The sequence below is a fragment of the Dendropsophus ebraccatus genome, chromosome 5 (genome assembly GCF_027789765.1).
Source record: "Dendropsophus ebraccatus isolate aDenEbr1 chromosome 5, aDenEbr1.pat, whole genome shotgun sequence".
NCBI lineage: Eukaryota > Metazoa > Chordata > Amphibia > Anura > Hylidae > Dendropsophus > Dendropsophus ebraccatus.
This window is the reverse complement of record NC_091458.1, coordinates 104,947,708-104,970,597: the sequence shown is the minus strand read 5'-3', so window position 1 is coordinate 104,970,597 and position 22,890 is coordinate 104,947,708. Positions and strand designations below refer to the sequence as shown.

The window sequence follows — 22,890 nt, the reverse complement described above, 5'->3', positions numbered from 1 at the left end:
GCGATAAAAATGCAGCGTTAAAAACGCAGCGATACGGTACGTGTGAAGGCACCCTAAAAGTAGTTTTACAATTATAGTTTTATTGTACACTAGAAAATGTACCCACCGCTGCCCGGGTATAAAGTGTCATTATTATACTTTCCCAACTACCATTATTGTATGTGTATGAGGAAGGGGGTGTCGTCAGACACTGACATCTTTGTGAGGTAAAATCTGATCTTCAGAACATTCTACCACTTATTTCTATAGTTCTGTTTTGAGGCAGCTGCACCTTGCAACCAATCAGATTCCAGTTCCCTTTGAAAATTAAACTAGTAATCATATTGGTTGCTAAGGCTTCAGTATACCTTCCCAAATACCATTATTGTGTGTGTGTGTGTGTGTGTGTGTGTGTGTGCGTGTGTCAGAGAGAAAGAGGAGGGGTGTGTGGTCAGACACTGACATCTTTGTGAGGTAAAATCTGACCTCTAGAACATTCTACCATTTATTACCATAGCTAAAGTATGCAATGGCCTGCTGCGGGTTAAGGGAGACGCGTTTACATACTCACAGTGGGATGAAAATCTGTTTGAAACTGACAGTGTTAAGAATCGCAGCAGATCTCACTGCAAATTTGCAGCATAAAATCTGCTTCGATTCCGTTATGAGTGCAACTGGCCTAAACTACAAGTTGTTGTAAAGCTATACAAATTTTATGACAGCACCACGGGATATAAATTGTGGATAAATCATTAAGGCAGGGACCATGATGTCAATTCCTCATTATGCCCAGACAAGATTGGTGCCAGCGGATTTTGGGTTCTTGAATCCATTCCTCCACAAGTGCTAGAGTTTTCACAGACAATTACTGTTCCAGTGTGCCACTCTACAAACGTATGTAAACCGTGAGCACAGAGGCGTGTGAGAATGGCTTGTTATCACAGCTTATTACATGGCACCTACACCGTGCTGTAGCAAGCATCAAACTGCTTGACCTCTAGTGATGTGATAGAAAAGAAGTGTTCGTGCTCACCACAATACATGATGACACTAAATACGTGAAGTTCACTGAACAAAAAAAAAAAAAGGAGCTTGGTACAAGAAGGTGATCATTTATCTAAGTTGCAGTTTTAAATTCCTATATTATTTGCAAAAGGTCCCAGGGAACAAATACATTTTACAGTATTTGTAAAAAAAAACTTCTGAAACATCTTCTATTTAAAGGGAAGGAATCAGGAATCCAAGAAACCCAGAGACGACTCCAAAAAGCCAGAGATAACCCCCAGATCAGGAGTTTGTCAAAAACCCAAAGAGATGACTCAAGTTTTTATTGTCCTATGTCCCCATCCACACTAGGACTGTGTAGTTTCACATGTTTTGGAACTTATCACACTATTGCAAAGTATTGAAATATAAATCTTGTTTTTTGCGAATTGCACAAAAATGGGTACGCCGGGGGAACACATGATAGATCTGCCCATATGATCAAATGATAAAATTATAGCACAAAGTGGGGGGTTACTGTAAGGGCTAGTTTTATTATGGCAGCAAGTATAGCAAAAAACTGGCCCCAGCCTTTTATGCGGGAAATTTTGGCAAAGTTTGCAAAGTCATGTGCCCAGAATAAAAGGCAAGCATTTTTCAATGTAAGCCTGAGCAGAAACAGTAGCTGATCATGCATTTGATCATGCCACAAATCTACATGAACAGCTGATGGAAAAGGAAAATATTTCACTGCATTCCCCTTTGCTTTGGATAAGAGCAGCAACATATCTGATACTGCCCAGCTGTCAATCTTCATCCGTGCAGTGGACTCAAATCTGAGTGTTACAGAGAAACAATCAATGCATGGTACAACAATTGTAATGAGGATACCTTGGTATAAACCAGTGGGATGAACGACAGATGGTGCACCTGCACAGGCAAAAGGATGGATTGGTGGCTAGGATTCAGGAGAAGATGCACAAGGAGAACTGTGCAGGTAAGGGTCCATTTACACAGAAAGATTATCTGACAGATTATCTGCCAAAGATTTAAAGCCAAAGCCAGAAACAGACTATAAACAGAGATCAGGTCATAATGGAAAGCCTGAGATTTCTCCTCTTTTCAAATCCATTCCTGGCTTTGGCTTTAAATCTTTGGCAGATAATCTGTCAGATAATCTTTCTGTGTAAATGGACCCTAAGCTAACTTTATTACTGCATCATACATCAATTGTTGTGTGGCAAAAGCCCTTAAAATGGAACATGTTATAAGCATCCTAACACAAGTAGATAACAAAGTAAGAAAGTAGAGGGAAAGACACAGAAGAGCTCAAGGATAAAGATTTCTGTCTGATCTGGCATTTCTCAGTGACATCACAAACCATCTCAGTATGCTGACCCTGAAGCTGTGTTCCCAAGTGTTTGTTGAAAGGTGTTGCATTATTCCCACATTACATCCCTGACACAATGACCCAGCTCCGTACCCAAGCTGCTCAAACGCTATCTATGTTTGGCAGCACATATGACTGTGAGCAAATATTCTTCTCAATGAACATGAACAAAACGTCCTAAAAGAATTGTCCCACTGATGAACACCATAGAAACAAACAAAAAAATGCACATTATACCAATATAAATAGGGAGTGCACAACTATCTTAGGTATACATAATACTACAAAAAAAAAAGCCTGAGAAAGAAAAAGGAGCACATTCCGCTCAATATTATGCATAAAAATATTGCTTTATTAAAGAGGATGTACCACCAGGTACATCCTCTTTAATCTGAACCCACTGATCTAACGGCGCCAGCACGGAGAAGCCAGTGCCGCGGTCCGTTCTTCTATGCACCGGAACCAACCGGTGCTCAAGCACTGGAGGCCGACCGGCCCGCCCCCTAGTGGGAGGGAATTCCCTACCACTGGGGGCGGGCCAGTCGGCCTCCAGTGCTTGAGCACCGGTTGGTTCCGGTGCATAGAACGGCGTCGTGCACGGGAATCGGGCCGCGGTCCGAAAAACGGACCACGGCACCGGCTTCCCCGTGCCAGCTTTGTTCGATCAGTAGGTTCAGATTAAAGAGGATGTACCTGGTGGTACATCCTCTTTAAATATACAAGGCTAAAACCAACACTGTATACATAAATAAAATCACTTGGGAAAGGGGGGTGAGGGTAAATCAGGGAACATCCCACCCTCTAACTAGATAACCAAACTGCAAGACACCAACCCCACAAAAAAAACATTACAGAAAGTAAAACTAAATATAAGACAGGTGCTAAAATGCAATAATTGTATCCAAATAACCACAAGGTAGGCATTCTAGTAACACCATGCCATGTAGTGTTTGTTGTCCCGGATAGTTGTCCCTTGCATTTAGCGATAAGTGACTTATTGCTAATGAGAAATTGCTGAGAAAAAAATGTATATACTCACCATTCAGAAATACCACTATGTCAGAAAAAAGGGGGCAAATCAAGTATATTCACCAAAAAAGGTGCAAAAGCCATAATCAATCTGGGCTGTAGACTTTTATTCCTTCAACCAAGAAAAACTTGAACATAATAAAAGTCATAATGTCCTAAAACCTCAACTTATAAAGGTGGCTTTACAAGGGGTGATTATTGGCCAAATGTTTATGGGTCACCTGATCAGCCTTTGATGTGTCATGCACTAATCTGATGACCCAAAAGCCCAGCAGAGATAGGAGACGTGCGAAATTCAAAATCTGCAGACAGAGAAGTGAGAAAAGGTGGCTGGCGGAGACATGGAGGAGGGATGGAGAAGGGCCAGGACATGCTGGGCGGAGATTCAGTGCTCAATTATATTTTGTCTGTAATTTTTTTATTGTTTACCTAAATGAAAGTGAGGCAGTTAGTATTAAAATGTTAGTGTGCAGTGGTATTAGAATAATTTATTGGTGTTAAAAAAAATTAAAAATTGTGCAAATTGTGAGCAGTTATTGGCCACTCTCCTGTACAATTTACTCCTGTTTGAGTTTTTGCACAAATGAGAATAATTGCGCAAATTCACAACATTTCTGTTTGAAACCACATCTGGAATGTCCAGTTTTGGAGACACCAGGTACAAAAAAGTGCTAATAAAAAGGAATAAGTCTAAAGACAGGCCACAAAAATGGTGAAGGATCTGAAGAATAAAAACAGGGAAGTAGGGAAGACTTCTAAATTTGTATAGTCTGAAGGAAACAAGGGACACGATCTAAATAAAAAAAAAAAGTGAACACAAGAACAAGGGGCTGCATCTGAGGTTAGTTGGGGGAAAGATCAGAAACACCACAATAAAATATTACTTTACAGAAAGAGTAGTAGATGCTTGGAATAAACTTACAGCAGACGTGGAAGCTAAACCTACAATAACTGAACTTAAACATGCCTGGGATAAACATACATCTATCCTAAGATAATAGGAAAGGGAAAAAAAGGGTTATCTTTTCTGCCAACAATCTTCTAAAACCTTTCAAGTGATTTAATTAATCAATCATTTTTGTTACACATTTCTACACAAAGGTTGGCATAGTGTTCACTCAGAGGTATGCTTCAAACTCCCTATAAACATGTATGCTCAGCTCAACCAAACATAAATGTTTATTGTGCTGAAACTTAGCATGTCCGATTCTCATTTCCTTCTCCCTGAAACAAAACTTTGGTTATATGGTCATTTTAGAAAAAGTACTGATTGGTGAGACTGGAAAAGTTTATAGTATAAATTGTATTACACCAATTTGAAACACTAACACAATGCATATATGATGTAGTAAAACTTTTATGTAGAACAGTGTCTAAAAGTGGACATGCATTTAGAGGTCTAACATCTTATGGGTAGAATAGTCCTTAGTTATTCAAATGCATTTTTTTTGCTTCATTATAAAATATAAATCTCTTTTATTCTACTGAGCATAGTCTAAATAGGAACTGAAATTCATGTGGTCTCTGTGAAATTCTAAAGTCTTGTGCATGAAAAGGAAATAGGAATAGACGTGTGATAACTATAGTTTTAGAACTTGCATTAGCGGTTATTAATGCTTTTGTCTAATATAAACTGTTCATTATTATAAATATATGCTAAGAATAAAAATGAATGTCAATGTCCTACTCAAAGTAAATTAATTTCCAAGTTTGTTAAATTAATTTAAGGCTCTTAACAGATAGAGCTTGTGATCTCGGGTATTTTAAAACCTGTGACTGACAGGAGCAGGGGTGCTACTATTTTCTACCGCTTTCTAGGACCAAATGTTCTCACTTCATTGAACAGTATTTATCAGAAATGCTTTCATGATAACTGACCCCTGGTGGTTGAGATTTGCTACTATACATTTGTATTCTATATGTAGTATTCATGCTATGGTTTGTTGCTATGGTAGGTATATGGTAGGTAGGTATGCTATGGTAGGTATATTTTTCATTTTTACACAGAAGCAGAATATTGAATGACCAAGAAGCCTGATTTGGGATTGCTCTCAAAGTTACATGGAAAAGTATTAAATCATTTACATAAAGGGGGAAATTTAAGGACTTTGCGCCTATTTTTAGGTGAATAATTGGATTTTTCACCCATTTTTAGTCTAAGTTCTATTTATGAACCAGTATTTGACGGGTGAATATTTTTTAGATGCGACTTTTTTTTTATCTGCCTGTTTTGAGTATTCACCCAAAAGTTCACATAATCTAATTTTAACGCCCAGTTCATCATTTGCGACTTTTTAAAAAGTCGCACAAACAGGTGCAGGCCTACGTCTGGTCAGTACCAGGTGAATAGTCTTGCGCAATTTTTGCAGTTTTGCAACTTTTTGTGCGACCTTTTACTTAGATAAATTCACTATGGCAGTGCTACATTTTAATGAATCAGTCACAAGATGTTGGAACAAAATACACACCAATCCCCATTAGAATAGTTGCACATATTAGACTCCTTAGTAAATGTCTCATAATGTGTTTATAGACAGGGGTATAAATTCAATCTCTGGGACCCCAATTTAAAATCTGTAACAGCATCTCTAAGAATTTTGCTTCACATAGAGCAGACATGTCAAACTCTGGACTGTGGCGCCATTATTTTTGGCCAGCCGATAGGACATTGCAACAAATTATAATATGGGCACTCTTCTGGACCAACCCTTTTTTCATCTGTTGCGATGCGCCAACTTCTAGGCCGCAGGCAGTTTCAGTCCTGTACCAAGGTGGCAGCGGCATTTAGGTGACTAATAATAAAGTATGCACATTCATATCATAAAATGTAATATTCTTAGTTCAGACTAATAATATTCTGTATACAGAAAGGGAAAACTAAGTGGGGAATAAAGGTCTATCCCTGCCCTATAAACCCGAGACACACATTTATGCAATTTAATGCATTATAAAACCTCCTTCCCCGTGTATAATAAACAGTACATCAATATGAATGGTGGGGGCATCAACAACTCTCAGCTCAGAAAAATAAATATACAGCCAATAATATATCAGGTATATCATGAATATGCATGAGTGCAAAATGTGCATCAGGGGACCCCTGATTAAATCAGTCTATTCCCTCTCCTATGTGTATTTCTGACTTGTTTGGTGAGGTTATACTTGCACCACCACATGATATTGTTTATGAATGGTTATTTATTTACCAAGACAAACATCGTCCACTCTTTAACTATATTCCTGATGTACCTTTGTAACTGTAGTTGTGTATTTATTTTTCCTGTGCTGAGAGTTAGTTGTTGATGCCCCCGCCTTTTATATTGATGTACTGTTTAAAGGACAAGTGCCATGAAAAACTTTTTCCCAGTAATTGAAGCACATTACAAAGTTATGTAACTCTGTAATGTGCTTCAATCACCTATCTGCCTCCCTTCCCTGTCTTTCCCCCCCTCCACCCCCCACCAGGAAGTGTACTAACTCACACAGACCTAATGACTGTTGTCACTGTCACCAGGCAGCTCCTTCTTGTGAGGATGAGTCATCAGCAGGAGGGCTGGTCTAGGTCATGTTACACCAGCCCACCCCCCTCCTTGTCAAGTGACTCAGCTTGCTCAGCTCCGATTGTCACTTGCTTATCTTCTCTAGTGACATGACTCATTCACTCACTGAGTCCACGGCAGCAGGAGAGAGTATGAGGGGAGGGGGGAGCTGCCTATGTGCCGGAGTCAGTCGGAGGGAAGATAAGCAAGTGACATGTGACAAGTGATGGCTTGCAGTTGTTCAGCCAATGGGAGCTGAGCAAGCTGAGTCACCTGACAAGGCAGGGGAGGGGGGAGGCTAGTGTAACAGGAGAAGGAGCTGAGAGAAGAGCTTGGTGACGGTGACGACAGTCATTAGGTCTGTGTGAGTTAGGACACTTCCTGGTGGGGGGTGGAGGGGGGAAAAGACAGGGAAGGGAGGCAGATAGGTGATTGAAGCACATTACAGAGTTATATAACTCTGTTCATGACCCCTAACAGGGCATGCAGCCTCCACTAGGTTGAGCACACTACATACTAACTCATTTACCCAACCACTTCTGAAGTCAGTGACAACGACATAACCTTGTATGCAGAGCTCTCCCTAGAGGCAAAAGAGAGCTTTTGTTGCAAAGCTTATTTTGTTTAAGTTACAAAACAAATAAAAACATGTATTGTGCAACATTAAGCATTCACTTCAGTTAGTGCATAATTTTATTTTGCCTCTAATCTTTTTATTGCAGCCATATATATGATTATAAAGCACAGGTGGCAAGAGACCTATTGGTTTAACCCCTTAAGGACAGAGCCAATTTCGATTTTTGAGTTTTAGTTTTTTCCTCCTTATGCTTAAAAGGCCATAGCACTTGCATTTTTCAACCTAGAAACCCACATGAGCCCTTATTTTTTGCGTCACTAATTGTACTTTGCAATGACAGGCTGAATTTTTGCATAAAGTACACTGCGAAACCAGAAAAAAATTCAAAGTGTGGTGAAATTGAAAAAAAAAAAGCATTTTGTTTATTTGGGGGAAATGTGTTTTTACGCCATTCGCCCTGGGGTAAAACTGACTTGTTATATATGTTCCTCAAGTCGTTACGATTAAAACGATATGTAACATGTATAACTTATATTGTATCTGATGGCCTGTAAAAAATTTAAACCATTGTCAACAAATATATGTCACTTAAAATCGCTCCATTCCCAGGCTTATAGCGCTTTTATCCTTTGGTCTATGGGGCTCTGTGAGGTGTCATTTTTTGCGCCATGATGTGATCTTTCTATCGGTACCTTGATTGCGCATATATGACTTTTTGATCGCTTTATATTACATTTTTTCTGGATTTGATGCGACCAAAAATGCGCAATTTTGCACTTTGGTATTTTTTTGCACTGACGCCGTTTACCGTGCGAGATCAGGAATGTGATTAATTAATAGTTTGGGCGATTACGCACGCGGCGATACTAAATATGTTTATTTATTTATTTATTTACTTTTATTTATAACCTGGGAAAAGGGGGGTGATTCAGACTTTTATTAGGGGAGGGGGATTTTTACTATTAACAACACTTTTTTTTTTACTTTAACACTTATACTAGAAGCCCCCCCAGGGGACTTCTAGTATAAGTGCTTTGATCTCTCATAGAGATCTCTGCAGCATAGATATGCTGCAGAGATCCATGAGATAGGCACTCGTTTGCTTTCGGCTGCTGCAGCCGGAAGTAAACGAGTGCCGAGCCAGGGACGGCGCCATCTTGGAGCGGTCCCCGGCCAGCTTCAGAAACGGAGATCGCTCCTCCGGGATAACATCTCGGGGGAGCGATCTCCGCCACTAGACACCAGGGAACGGCTGAATCCGGTAATTGGATGCAGCTGTCATGTTTGACAGCTGCATCTGATTACTGTATTAGCGGGCACGGCGATCGGACCGTGCCCGCTAATACCTACGGTCCCGGGCTACAAGCGGCACCCGGGACCGCCGCGGTTCAGAGCGGGGTCGCCGCGCGGCCCCGCTCTGAACGTCCTTACCGGCATCAGGGCGTAAATTTACGCCCGATGTCGTTAAGGGGTTAAAGTGTCACTGTTGTTTCATTTTTTTTTATTTATTTTTTTTGCAAAAATCAATAGTCCAGGCGATTTTAAGGAACTTTGTAATTGGGTTTATTAGGCAAATATGCTATTATCTGCATTCAAAAAGCCTTTTGCCAGCCCCCCCCCCCCCTCCTCTCTGTCATCCACTGCTCAGAATCAGGGGAAATCTTGACTCTTTTACATCAGTCCGGCCCTGTCTGTTCTATGGAGAGGGGAAGGGAGAGGAGGGAGATTAATCAGCAGCAGAGAGCAGAGAACAAAGGATTACACAGTGGAAACTCTGTGAAAGCAGATATTCAGAGGTCAGAGAGGTCAGTGCTGACCTCAGAGGAGATTGCTCGGTGATGTAGCTGTAAATTAACTCTTTGCTGTCCTGTTTTGGTGCCTCATCTCCCTCCACCCCTCCCCTCTCCATAGAGAACAATGAAGACAAGGGGGAGAGCTTCCAACTGCTTTCTCAAACTGCTTTCTCATTGGCTAATAAACCCAATTACAAAGTTTCTTAAAATTGCCTGTACTATTGATTTCTGCAAAAAAAAAAAAAATTTAAACGACAATGACAGTTTAAGCAAGACAACTGACAGCTCCTACTGCAAGTGGCATTAGGCAAGCATCCACAGAGCAAATAGCACTGACAACTGAATTAGACAGTTGCCTTCTAGGGGAGGAGGAGAAGATACTGGGAGGTGAGGAGAGTTTATACTAGAAGCAAGAGGATACTGGGTAAGGGGGGAGGTGATACTGGGCAGGGAGAGATTCTGGAGGCAGAAGATTATACAGGAAGTGGGGAGAGCTACATAGATTGCAGCCCTCATTCCCCATGTTTATATAAGTAGTGTGTAATTATAATGTCCAATTCCTATCTATAAAATGCTGTGCAATTTGGTAGTGCTATATAAATATGTTTATTTTTATTATTATTATGAAGGTCAGGGAGATGAGCCTAGAGACGAGGGAAAATGTATACCTGCTGGGTCTAGAATTGAGGTTAGGTGCAATAAATGAAATACTGAAATATAATGAAATAAATGAAAGGCTAAATATCCATTGTTTTCCCAGATTCTCACATCAAAAAGGTTCCTGGGTTTCACATTGCTTACATTGTGCTCAATATGTAAGTGCAATGTAAGCAATGTGAAACCCAGGAACCTTTTTGATGTGAGAATCTGGGAAAACAATGGATATTTAGCCTTTTGATATATGTATGAAATTCAGACACACAGCAATACACAAAATTCCCCATCTTAAAGGGGTTATCTAGGTAACAAAAACAATATTCTAAACTATCCCCCTTCCCAATACCACCCTATGTCTAATATACATGTATAATCTATCTTGCACACTTTCCCAGTTTTTTTTCTCATACTTACCAGCTCTGGATGTCTAAAATCATCTTCTTTGTGTCCTCTCTGACAACGTGCTGCTCCCCCTTCCCCCCTCCCTTTGTAGACAAAGGACATGTGATCTCCTCTCTGGGGGCTGCGTTAGCTGTCTATTGAATTGGTAACTCGGCCCCCAGGAGACATCATCTGCATCATCTTCATGAACCTGTTTACTGCTAGTGAAAGTGCTGCTTCCATAGACTTAGCCTAGATTTCTGTAATATGAAAAGTTACAGTTCTATCACTGCTTGCTGTCAGTGAATGCAGGCATATGTGCCTGTCTTTGTGTCATGGCTCTGTATATTGTAAGTGTTATGGAGGTTCTTAGAGGCTGGATGGAACTAGAATGTTTTTATTCACAGTCGGCAAGCAGAGATCTACGCCTACACTACATCCCCCACCCTCCGGTTAACAGATGCCGTTATGCAGCGTTATTTTTTACAGGGTTATAACACTGTACAGCTTGAAAGATAATATCCACTTAGCTATTCCCTGACCACAATGATCTCAGTCGGTGATTGGCTGAGCAGATATATCCTAAAGCTACAGTATGTGCACAAACAGGATTTGGCACATTTTTGAAATCTAAAACATTTAAAAACAAAAATATGTTTTGCAACTCAAAAAAATCCAAAAAAACATGGTACAAAGTGTGTCTGTTTAATTGTTCAGCCATAACTGTGTGGAAATTTATGGTGCATTTACACGGAACGATTATCATTCAAAATTTCGCGATAACGATCGCATTTGAGCGATAGTCAACTTGTGTAAACACAGTGAACGATCAAGCGACGAGCGATAAATCGTTCATCGTGATCTTTCAACAAGTTCTCAAATCGTCGTTGGTCGTTCACTGAAAATTCGCAGATCGCTTTGTGTAAACAGTTTTTCACCGATTAACCCTATGTGTGAGATGGGCTTAAGCGATCTTAAAATGATTGTAATAACGATTTTTCCGAACTATATATTGTTCTGTCTAAATGCTGATCGTTATACAAAACACATTGTTACTTCAAAATCGTTAATCGTGCGATTGGGAGAATTATTGCTACATGTAAACAGACCATTAGGGACATTTAGAACCGAGGCTCACATTTATCAAAGGGTTAAAAGTACAGACTGGTGTAAACTGCCCACAATCAGAGCTGAAAACTGAGCTTTGATTGGTTGCTGTGGGCAGTTTACACTAAAGTATATTTTACTCCCTTTGATAAATCTCCCCCCAATAAGAACAGTGAGCCAAATTTTTAAGTACCCCTCCCTTCCCCCAGAAATCTTGTTTACAAAAAGGCATTTCTGGGTTATCCAGTGCTACAAAAACATGGCCACTTTCTTCCAGACACAACACAACTCTGGAAGAAAGTGGCCATGTTTTGGTAGCACTGGATAACCCCTTTAACCCTTTGAGGACCAGGCCCAAAATGACCCAGTGGACCGCGCAAATTTTGATCTTAGTGTTTCCGTTTTTCCCTCCTCCCCTTCTAAGAGCTCTAGCACTCTCAGTTTTCTATTTACAGGCCATGTAAGGGCTTATTTGTTACAGGAATAGTTGTACTGTGTAATGGCGTCTTTCATTTTACCATAACATGTATGATGGAATTCCAAATATATTATTTATGAAGATATAAATTGGTGAAATCGCAAAAAAGAATGCAATATGGTAACATTTGGGGGGTTCCTGTGTCTACGTAATGCACTATATGGTAACAGCGATATGACACTATTATTCTATAGGTCAGTCCGAACACAACCATATGCAGGTTTACACAGATTCTCTAATGTTATATATTTTTTTTTAAATGAAATCCTTTTTTTTGGCAATTAATTATAAATAAAATGGGACTATTGTGACGCTTATAACGGTTTTATTTTTTCACCTATGAGGCTGTATGTGGTGTCATTTTTTCCGCCATGATCTCTAGTTTTTATTAATACCATATTTGTGAAGATCGGACGTTTTGATCACTTTTTATAAAAAAAATTTCTATATAATGTAACATAAAATCGGTAATCCGCGCACTTTTTTCCCTCTTTCCGTGTACGCCGTTTACCGTTCGCAATGACGCTTGTTATATTTTAATAGATTGGACAATTATGCACGCTACGGTATATTATATGTTTATTTGTTTATTTATTTTTATATGTTTTATTTATATAATGGGAAAGGGGGGTGATTTCAACTTTTATTGGGGGAGGGGTTTTGGGGTAGTGTGTTAGTGTTTTTAACTTTTTTTTTTTTTACACATTTGAAGTCCCTTTGGGGGACTTTTACATACAGTACTTGGATTTTTACACTGATGATTGCTATGCCATAGGCATAGCATTGATCAGTGTTATCGGCGATCTGCTCATTGAGCCTGCCTGTGCAGGCTCAGTGTAGCAGATCGCCGATCGGACCGCACGGAGGAAGGTGAGAGACCTCCGGCAGTCCGTTTTACCGATCGGGACCCCCGCAGTCACACTGCGGGGGTCCCGATCGGTAAGTGACAGGGGACTTCCCCTGTCACTTACACTTAAACGCCGCGGTCGCGCCGCGATCACGGCGTTTAAGGAGCTAATGACACGCGGCAGCGCGATCGCTGCAGCGTGTCATTGCCGGTGAGGTCCCGGCTGCTGATTGCAGCCGGGCCCCCACCTGCTATGAAGCGCGCTCCGCTCCGGAGCACGCTTCATAGCAGGAGAAACACCCAGGGCGTACAGTTACGCCCTAGGTCGTCTGGGGACAGACTTCCATGGCGTAACTATACGCCCTGGGTCGTCTAGGGGTTAATAACTTTTGCCATTAAAAAAAAACACGAAACTTTCCAAAAATGGTAAACACTGGCCCCAAAGCAGGCTGTAAAAATGGGCACATTTTTGAGGCTCAAAATGAGCCTTAACTTAAAGTGACACAGTTGTTTGGGAAAACTTCTGACATGTCATTGAGACAAGTCAAAAGTTTTTATCAGTCCAGTTCTGAGTGTTCGGACCTGTACCGATTGGGAGAACAAGTGGGGAGAGGACCACGCTGCAGAAACTGTCCAGAGCAGTAGCGAATCCCCATAGAAAACCTCTGCTGCTCTGGACAGTTCCTGTTGTGGACCAAGGTGGCAGCAGAGAGCGCTGTGTCAGATTTGAAAGAATACAACAATTCCTGCAAGACATGCAGCAACTGATAAGTATGGGAAGACTTGAGAGTTTTAAATAGAAGTAAATTACAAATCTGTATAACTTTCTGAAACCAGTTCATTTGAAAAAAAGACATTTTCCTCTTTAAGAGTAGCTTCACACATACTGGATCTGCAGCGGATTGCCCGCTGCAAATCCGCATCAAACTCGCCTGAACGGTTTGTGCGATTTCATGTGCAGGAATTACGCAAGAGACATTGATGTGCGGATTTTTGCTGCGTTTTTTTCCGCAGATGTTTGTCTGATTGTGATCAGATTGATCAAGCAACTAGATTTGCATTTCCAGGGAAATAGATAGTGCTTGAAAAGAGCGCCCCTTTACCAGTGACTTCCTTTTAAGAGAAACTTTAATCCTGGGTGCCGTCTCTTTAAGAGCGACTTGGGTCCCATCCCTTTAAGAGCAACTTGGCTCCCGTCCCTTTAAGAGCGACATGGGTCCCTTTAGGAGCTACCTGGGTCGCTTTAAGAGCGACCTGGGTCCCTTCGCTCTCAAAGGGACCCAGGTCGCTCTTAAAGGGACCCAGGTCGCTCTTAAAGGGACCCATTTCGCTCTTAGAGGGACCCAGGCCGCTCTTAGAGGGACCCAGGCCGCTCTTAGAGGGACCCAGGCCGCTCTTACAGGGAACAAGGTCGCTCTTAGAGGGACCCAGGTCGCTCTTAGAGGGACCCAGGTCGCTCTTAGAGGGACCCAGGTCGCTCTTAGAGGGACCCAGGTCGCTCTTAAAGGGACCCAGGTCGCTCTTAACCCCTTAAGGACGGGGCCCATTTTCGTTTATGCGTTTTCAGTTTTTCCTCCTTGTCTTTAAAAGGCCATAGCACTTGCATTTTTCCACCTTAAAACCCACATGAGCCCTTATTTTTTGCGCCACTAATTGTACTTTGCAATGACAGGCTGAATTTGTGCATAAAGTACACTGCGAAACCAGAAAAAATTCAAAGTGTGGTGAAATTGAAAAAAAAAAACGCATTTCTTTTATTTGGGGGGTATTTGTTTTTACGCCATTCGCCCTGGGGTAAAACTGACTTGTTATGCATGTTCCTCAAGTCGTTCCGATTAAAACAATATATAACATGTATAACTTTTGTTGTATGTGATGGCCTGTAAAAAATTCAAACCATTGTTAACAAATATACGTTCCTTAAAATCGCTCCATTCCCAGGCTTATAGCACTTTTATCCTTTGGTCTATGGGGCTGTGTCAGGTGTCAGTTTTTGTGCCATGTTGTTTACTTTCTATCGGTACCTTGATTGCGCATATACGACTTTTTGATCGCTTTTTATTAAATTTTTTCTGGATTTGATGCGACCAAAGATGTGCAATTTTGCACTATGGGATTTTTTGCGCTTACGCAGTTTACCGTACGAGATCAGGAATGTGATTAATTAATAGTTCGGGCGATTACGCACGCGGCGAAACCAAGCATGTTTATTTATTTATTACTTTTATTTAAAATATGGGAAAAGGGGGGTGATTCAGACTTTTATTAGGGGAGGGGGCTTTTTATTGACAACAATACTTTTTTTTTTTTTTTTACACATATACCAGAAGCCCCCCTGGGGGACTTCTAGTATATGCACTCAGATCTCTCATTGAGATCTTTCTCGTATAGTTATACAGCAAAGATCAATGAGATCAGCACTTGTTTGCTTTCGGCTGCTGCAGCCGATAACAAACGAGTGCCGAGCCGGGACGGCGCCCCGGAGGAGCGATCCCACCCACTAGACACCAGGGAAATGCTGCGTCCGGTAATCGGATGCAGCTGTCATGTTTGACAGCTGCATCTGATTACTGTATTAGCGGGCATGGCGATCGGACCGTGCCAGCTAATACCTGCGGTCCCGGCAGTAGCGAAAATAGGCGGGGGCAAAGGGGGCGGTCGCCCCCGGGCCCACTCAGGCAGGGGCCCACTAAGGTCTCAGACAGTTAATGCTGTCTGCAAAAGCTATTGCTTTTGCAGACAGCCTTAACACATGTCTGTCCTGGCCGGGGCCCCCAAGAAGCCAACAGCACCTGGCAATAGCGGGCCCCCTCAGCTGTCGGATGCCGTGCCCGGCCAGGGCTGGATCTTCTCCCTGCTTCTTCCTCACAAGCTGCTGCTGGCCCCTCCCCCTCATACCACACTCTGTAGGACAGTGAGGGGGAGGGGAGAAGCAGCAGCGTGTGAGGAAGAAGCAGGAAAAACATCCAGCCCTGGCCGGGCACGGCATCCGACAGCTGAGGGGGCCCGCTATTGCCAGGTGCTGTTGGCTTCTTGGAGGCCCCGGCCACTACAGACATGTGTGGGGAGGGACCAGCAGCTGGAGGGATCCTGCCGTCCATGGCTGCCAGAGAGGGACTGAAGTCATCCAGCAGCAGCTCTGACAGTAAGTGAGGCTGCTGAGCGCTGGAAGGTGTCAGGTACTGTGAGAGGAGTGACAACACACAGACAGACACACAACCACCCACCCACACCACGGACCAGACGCAGCAGCTATATACAGTATATATATGACCAAATAATCAGGAGGAGCCATATATATATATATATATATATATATATATATACACAGCTCTGAGACCATCTTGTACTCAGTATGATGGAGGTCACACAGCTTTCCAGAATCTTCTATTCAGTATAATGGAGGTCAACCAGCTTTCCCAGTATCCTGTAGTCAGTATAATGGAGGTCACCCAGCTTTCCCAGTAGCCTGTAGTCAGTATAATGGAGGTCACCCAGCTTTCCCAGTATCCTGTAGTCAGTGTAATGGAGGTCACCCAGCTTTTCCAGTATCCTGTAGTCAGTATAATGGAGGTCACCCAGCTTTCCCAGTATCCTGTAGTCAGTATAATGGAGGTCACCCAGCTTTCCCAGTATCCTGTAGTCAGTGTAATGGAGGTCACCCAGCTTTTCCAGTATCCTGTAGTCAGCAAAATCTAGCCTATGGTCAGACAACATGTTTATTACGAGAGTCATACACAAACAGAATTTTGGAACTATCAAAAAAACACTGAAAGACCCTCCAAACATTGACATTGACTTTTTTTTGTTTTAGGATTACCTTGATGAAAATGCAAACTAAACAACAAAAATCAACCAACAACCAAAAATCAAAGAGACCACAAATTTTGTGGGTGTAGCATGAATACAGACACATTAAGGAACTTTGTTTTCATCTGTGTTGAACAAAATAAAAATAACTTAATTGTTAACATTAACAATGTCTGGATATTTTTGGGACTCACAAACACAACAAGGACAGTTACATTTCTTAAGGCCTTTACATTAGAGAGTCAACATTGCATAAAGTACACATTGACATGTGTGTAGTGATGCAACATTGTCCTCTGTGTGCTGAAATACCAACTGAGCAATGCTGAAAGGATACATATGAAAGTGCAAAAATGATTGCCTGGTTTGGATGACTGTTTTGGAGAAGCAAAGGTTTATAAAAGATACTCATGCCTCTTGTGGGTCAATGTATGGCAGGGAAGACTGGTGCACATTGAGCTCACTCGTTAGTTGAGGCCCTGGGTGAAGCGTTGGGTCCATGTTAGGGGCAACCCCTTTTAAATTTCACTTGCCTGTTCCTGTTCAGACTAGCATCTTGAGATGTGACGTCAAAAGGCAGGGCAGCCAATCAGCGTTGGTGGTGGCACTGGGCAAAGAACATATAATGGCTCATGTGTCTTCTGATGTCACGTCTCAAGCAACTATTCAGACCGGAAACCAACTGCAGCCGGGGAAAACAGGGCCCCAAAATCCTGAACCTCACTCTTCAGCCAGGGAAAAGACAGACCAGTGCAATCCACATCCATAACCCTCATGGCCCAACCCTCACGGCAGACACAGAGACAGGAGAGTCAAATAATAATACAGAATACTGGGAGCAACATCATTATGTGTGAACATCATCTGCTAGATCACGACAATGTATCCTATGCATTATTATCAACATTTCTCCAACAATAGTAGAATTGCAGACAAAAAAGGTAATTTAAGCACAACACTGCTAAGGGGTAAATTTGGTTACTTTACTCAGCCATTGCTTACATGCTGACCAGCACACATATAAGTGTGTATTTTTGTGGTGTCCTGAGATCAAGAAGATGGCCTTTGTCATTAGGCCATGTGCTAGACTATTAACCCTGAAAGGTTTGAAAAAACAAAATTTATTTTGTTATGTTGTATAACAATTTAAGTAAAAAAGGAAAAAAGGCACAAACAATACTAAACATTGGTACAGGTTGCCAATAAACTAGTGGCTCATAAGGCACGGAGTTAACGCTGTACCAACAGTATGTAAATACACAATATGCATACCCATATTGTAACATTGCATCATAGGCAAGTGATGCAAAATATAAAACCAAATGCTAACTTAGCATAACAATATGAAAAGAACAATGTTTGCAAAATAGGAATTTTGTAAACCATTACATACAGTACACTACCATTGCTCATTTTAAAGGCTCACAGTGTCTTGAGGATGAGCAAGGAGAGTGTTGGTGTGAGACACTTTGGATTTCATACAGCTGGCTAAACTGGGCAGTCAGAGAAACTTGTGTAATGCCAGGAGACTGTAGTGGAGTAGAGTTACGTAACTCCATAAAGCTAACTCTGGAGCTGGTGTTGCCTTGCATGTGGCTACTGTTTGACATTTCCAAAGATTGTGATATTTGGGCAACAGCCATTCTGGTGTTGTTTTGCCCGATAGTGGTGTTTACTGTGTTTAAACAATAGTTTTCAACACCAATGTTTGAGTTATTATGCTTTTCAAAAAGATGTTTCAGGGTAAGTAAAATTTCAGCATTGTCTGGTATTGGGTGTGGTTTCCCAAATAAATTCAATAATTCAAACATTGGTGGGACTGATACCCACTGGCGGGACTCGGGGAGCTGACGTATGCGTTCAGCTACAACGCACCCCAGATGGTCCCAGTGGTCTTCCTTTTCAACACTCTCAATCATATTGAGGGCCTCACATCCCATTGCAGTTGGCATCAAAGAGCATGTGTTTGACTTGGAGTGGACACGCGCACGGGCTTGACATTGAGGCCCAGCAGCGGATGTTGATGGTTGAGCATCAACTGGACTGGAGGTACCAGCCTGGCCATCTGTCACATCTTGAGACGTTGCTATGTCTTGACCTGATCCCGATGATGGAAGTGGGTTACTATCTTCAAAAACAGACTCTTGAGTGGGAATGTTGCCTTCCGTTCTGGAAAAGGACAGAAAATGTTAAAATCAAAGTGGATACTTATCCAAAATGTAACGGTCATAATTTCAAAAATTTAACAGGAGCAGCAAAGCCATATAGACAACAGCATATTTTTCCAGAACATTTACATATGTAATTAAATGGCTCCTCATATAAGTGTGTCTAACAGCAATTATGTGCAATGATAAAATCAACTCCTGTGTGGAAGGTAATTGCCCACAGGGAGCTTCAGAATTATATGTGATTGTGGTGACCGAAGATGGTCCAGATCCTTAAGCATTAACAAATTAATGATAGTAGATCCACAACATCATCGGCAAACACAATATATCGATGGTGAAGTGAGTAATTGAGATTTAAAGCGTAACTGTCATGTTTTTTTTTATTGCAGAAATCAGTAGTATAAGCGATTTTAAGAAACTCTGTAATAGGTTTCATCAGCCAAAAAAGCCTCCTTCTGTACTCAAGAAGCAATCTCCCAGCCTCCCCCCCCCTGACTTCTTGTCTGTGCATTATCAGGCAAACACGTCTTCATTACAGAGAAGCCAGTGAAGACGGGCTCTGCTCTCTCCATTGTAAGCCTATGAAGGGGGGAGGGGCTGAGGGAGATGAGGGAGCAGGAAGAGGTGACATGAAGGTCAGCTGTTTGTAGACTCTCTGGGCACCTAAAACCCTAAATTCAGGTGTCAGAAAGGTCAGTGCTTATCTATGAACTTACTGAGAGAAGATTGCAGGGTGTTGTGCTTTGCAGAAATCCTCCGTGCTCAGTCACTCCTAACTGCCCCTCCCCTCTCCATAGCCACATAATGGAGACAGAAATCCTGCTTCATTTGATGTGAGGGGGGAGGCTGGGAGATTGCTTTTTCAGTACAGAAGGAAACTCTTTTAGTACATAAAACCTATTACAGAGTTTCTTAAAATCGCTTGTACTGTTGATATTTAATGTTTTCAGAAAAATGGCCCTGAAATGAGTTACGCTTTAAATAATGCTGCTGATGTACTTCTGCCTGTGGTGTGTGGGTAAAGGGGGTGCATATGGAAAGGGTCTGGCACTTAGGTCCCTGTTTTCTGGCTTGCCTCATGGATTGTGGCTGGCCATTCTCCTGTCAGACTGTGGCTTCATGGTCTGCGGTGTTGCTTGGGAGATGATGTCTGATGGCACACCAGCCGTTTAGCTGGTGTAGTATAATTTCGCCACAGTAGCTAAAAGACATTAATGCCTTGAGATGTGACTTCCCAAGCCACAGCGCCCAACAGGAAGCAGCACGCAGACCTCGTCCCTCAAGATTGGCCAGATAATTTGAGACATTTTGAGAAAATTGTGAAATATTAATGTACATTATTTAAATGAAAAATTTAAAACAAACAAACAAACCAAAAACACTTACTGTCTAAGCTCACGCCCTGTGTGTAGAAATTGGAGGATGTCCGAATATGAAGTCTTCCTTTTGGGAGGTAAGGATCCCCTTTTGCCAAGGTCATTCTCGTATTTGCGAAATTGGTCACGCACTGATCTCCATCGATTTCGCACATCCTTGCCTGTTAATAATAACCACACACAGACAGGGTAAACACATTATAGGGCAATAATGTATCCACCGTATCACAAGCCTGTGTACATCAGAATATTTAAAGTGTCACTGTCGTGATTTTTTTTTTGCAGAAATCAATAGTCCAGGCGATTTTAAGAAACTTTGTAATTAGGTTTATTAGCCAAAAAATGCATTTTTATCATGAAAAAGCAGTTTGAATCTCTCCTCCCTGTCTTCATTGTTCTCCTATGGAGAGAGCTAAAGAAAAGACCAAAACAGGACAACAAAGAGTTAATCTACAAATACCTCACCATTATCTCCTGGGACAGTCACCACTGACCTGTCTGAGCTCAGATTACAGCTGTCACCCAGCTCTGTGCCTGTAATCCTCTGTTATCTGCTTTCTGCTGCGGCTAACTCCCTCCTTCCTCCTCCCCCCTCCCCTCTCCCTAGAGCAGACAGGGTACGACTCATGCAACAAGTCACAATTTTCAGATTTTTTGCAGTGGATGGAAAAGAGGAAGGAGGGGGGGACCTGGGAAAAGGCTTTTTACATGCAGATAATGGCAGATTTGGCTAATAAACCCAATTACAAAGTTTCTTAAAATCGCCTGGACTATTGATTTCTGCACACACAAAAAAAAAATACGACAGTGACTCTTTAAGGAAAATGCTTATAGACTGTATGCTGCTCTACAACCCCAATACTGTTCCTTTTATTAAAGACTTCACATATTTAAACAAACAAAATATTATTTATTAATTACCTATCTGCTTCTTCAACCATGGGGTCAGTGTGTTCCATTCAGGATATAAGGTTTTACAAATATGCTTCCATATGTCATTTTTAGAATGACGGTCCCTGTATTTTGGGTGATTGACATTCCATATTGAAGGTTGTTGCTTAACCTGCAAATTAATAAACATGGCAAAATTTGGAAAACGTAAAATACCATAGGTACAAAACACACGAGAACAAAACAGAAACAGAGCAAGACAGCAAGAGTAAAAACAGCAACTTGAAACATGAACCGACATTTTAACGAATGATGAGCGAGCATGCTCGTCCGAGCTTGGTACTCGTTCAAGTATTAGGGTACTCGATGGTACTCGGACGAGCATCTCGCAATACTCAAGAAAATGGCATCATTTGTTTCCTGTAAGTTTGGGCGCAATTTTTCAGCTAATCAACATGCAGGAGAGTCTTTGGTACATCCTGCGATCATGTAGGGTCCATACATGTCGATAGCAGCGATTGGCCAGATCAGATGACCCTGGCATATAAAAAGTTGTGTCGGCAGGGCTTGGCTCACATGCATGCTGGAAGAGAATAGGGACAGAGCTGCTGCTTGTCAGGGAGAGCGTTAGGGAGGGAATTAGCGTTTCACTAGGTCGGGATACTATATACAGAACCCAACCGCCCTTTTGAAGCCTTAAAATCTTTTTTTTTTTTTTTTTTTTTTTGATTACTCCAGACTGCTGGCTGGGACTTGCAGTGCAGCTAATACGATTTTAGCAGCACACTGTGGTGATCACACAAGCTTCAAAGAGATGTCGGCACTATCGCATTCAGTGGTGAGGAATGTGTTCACAAATGTGTTTTAAGTGTAGGAAGTGTCACTCTTGGTATCTCGGGTAACCAGATTGTTCAAACCCGATCGTCTTGCCTATATGTGGTGCTCAGACAGGTTTGCAGATATAAGTCCACGGGGCACGGCATCTGCTGGATCTGTCTCCCCCTGCATCACACCAACGTACTGCCTGAAGACTGGTGAGTGCTACTGGTTACCTTTCTGTTGCTTTCCTACCTGGCTTGTACACTGTGGTGATCATCTGCTGGCAGAAAGGGGACAGCTGGTGTTGCATACAGACCCCCAAAAAGTCCTCAGTACTATTATATTTTTTGTGGCTGGTGCTGCTGCTGCTGTACATTGTATTACTGTGATTTGTAGTACAGCTGCAGAGAACCTCACTGCTCACTGTCCTGTATAACAGGTGGCATACACCATATACCACCACTTACACACAGACTATACGACAACCTCCAAACACTAGTGTGTGCAGTATATTTTCTTATTTCTTCATGCAGTCATATCCAAGCTCACTGCGAATTGCCCTGTGTAAGAGGGTATCATACAGTATATAGCTGCAGTTACCCACAGATTTTATACGACAACCTCCGAAAACTAGGGTGACCAGTATATTTTCTAATTTCTTCGTGCAGTCATGCCATTATTTCAATATAACAGCCGTTGTTCTAAAATAACAGCAAATATTTGCCATTAAATGGCAGCCATCCACTCAATTTCAGCATTGTGTGAATGGATCCTTTCTGTGTTTTTAATCCACTCCTGGTTTTGGTTGCAATACTGACTGAAATATACTGACTGAAATATACATATACTAACTGAAATATACGTAGTGTGAACGCAGCCCCATGCTTCAAGGAACTCTTTTCTGGACCCTTCCCTGAGTCTGAGCAACCAGAGCAGTCGATCTGTTCCGATGCCCAAACTATGCAGCTCACGCAGTCAGAGGGTGACTAGAGTGGGGACTTGCAAGCGGGGTTGGAAGAGGTGTCTGATGATGACGATGAGACCCGGTTGTCAGACAATGAC

General features: G+C 41.9%; 1 protein-coding gene across 12 annotated transcripts in view; it reads right to left on the bottom strand.

The window, feature by feature from the left end:
- Positions 1–16,462: 16,462 nt before the first annotated feature.
- Positions 16,463–22,890, bottom strand: part of LOC138792873 (uncharacterized) — a 33,861-nt gene continuing 27,433 nt past the window's right edge. For all 12 annotated transcript variants that reach the window (XM_069970884.1, XM_069970890.1, XM_069970894.1 and 9 more), the window contains exons 3-5: positions 21,040–21,181; positions 20,129–20,279; positions 16,463–18,740 (exon numbers count right to left, since the gene is read on the bottom strand). In XM_069970884.1, coding sequence (XP_069826985.1) covers positions 17,981–18,740; positions 20,129–20,279; positions 21,040–21,181 — 1,053 coding nt within the window. In that variant the 3' untranslated portion in view covers positions 16,463–17,980. The remainder of the gene's footprint in view (positions 18,741–20,128; positions 20,280–21,039; positions 21,182–22,890) is intronic.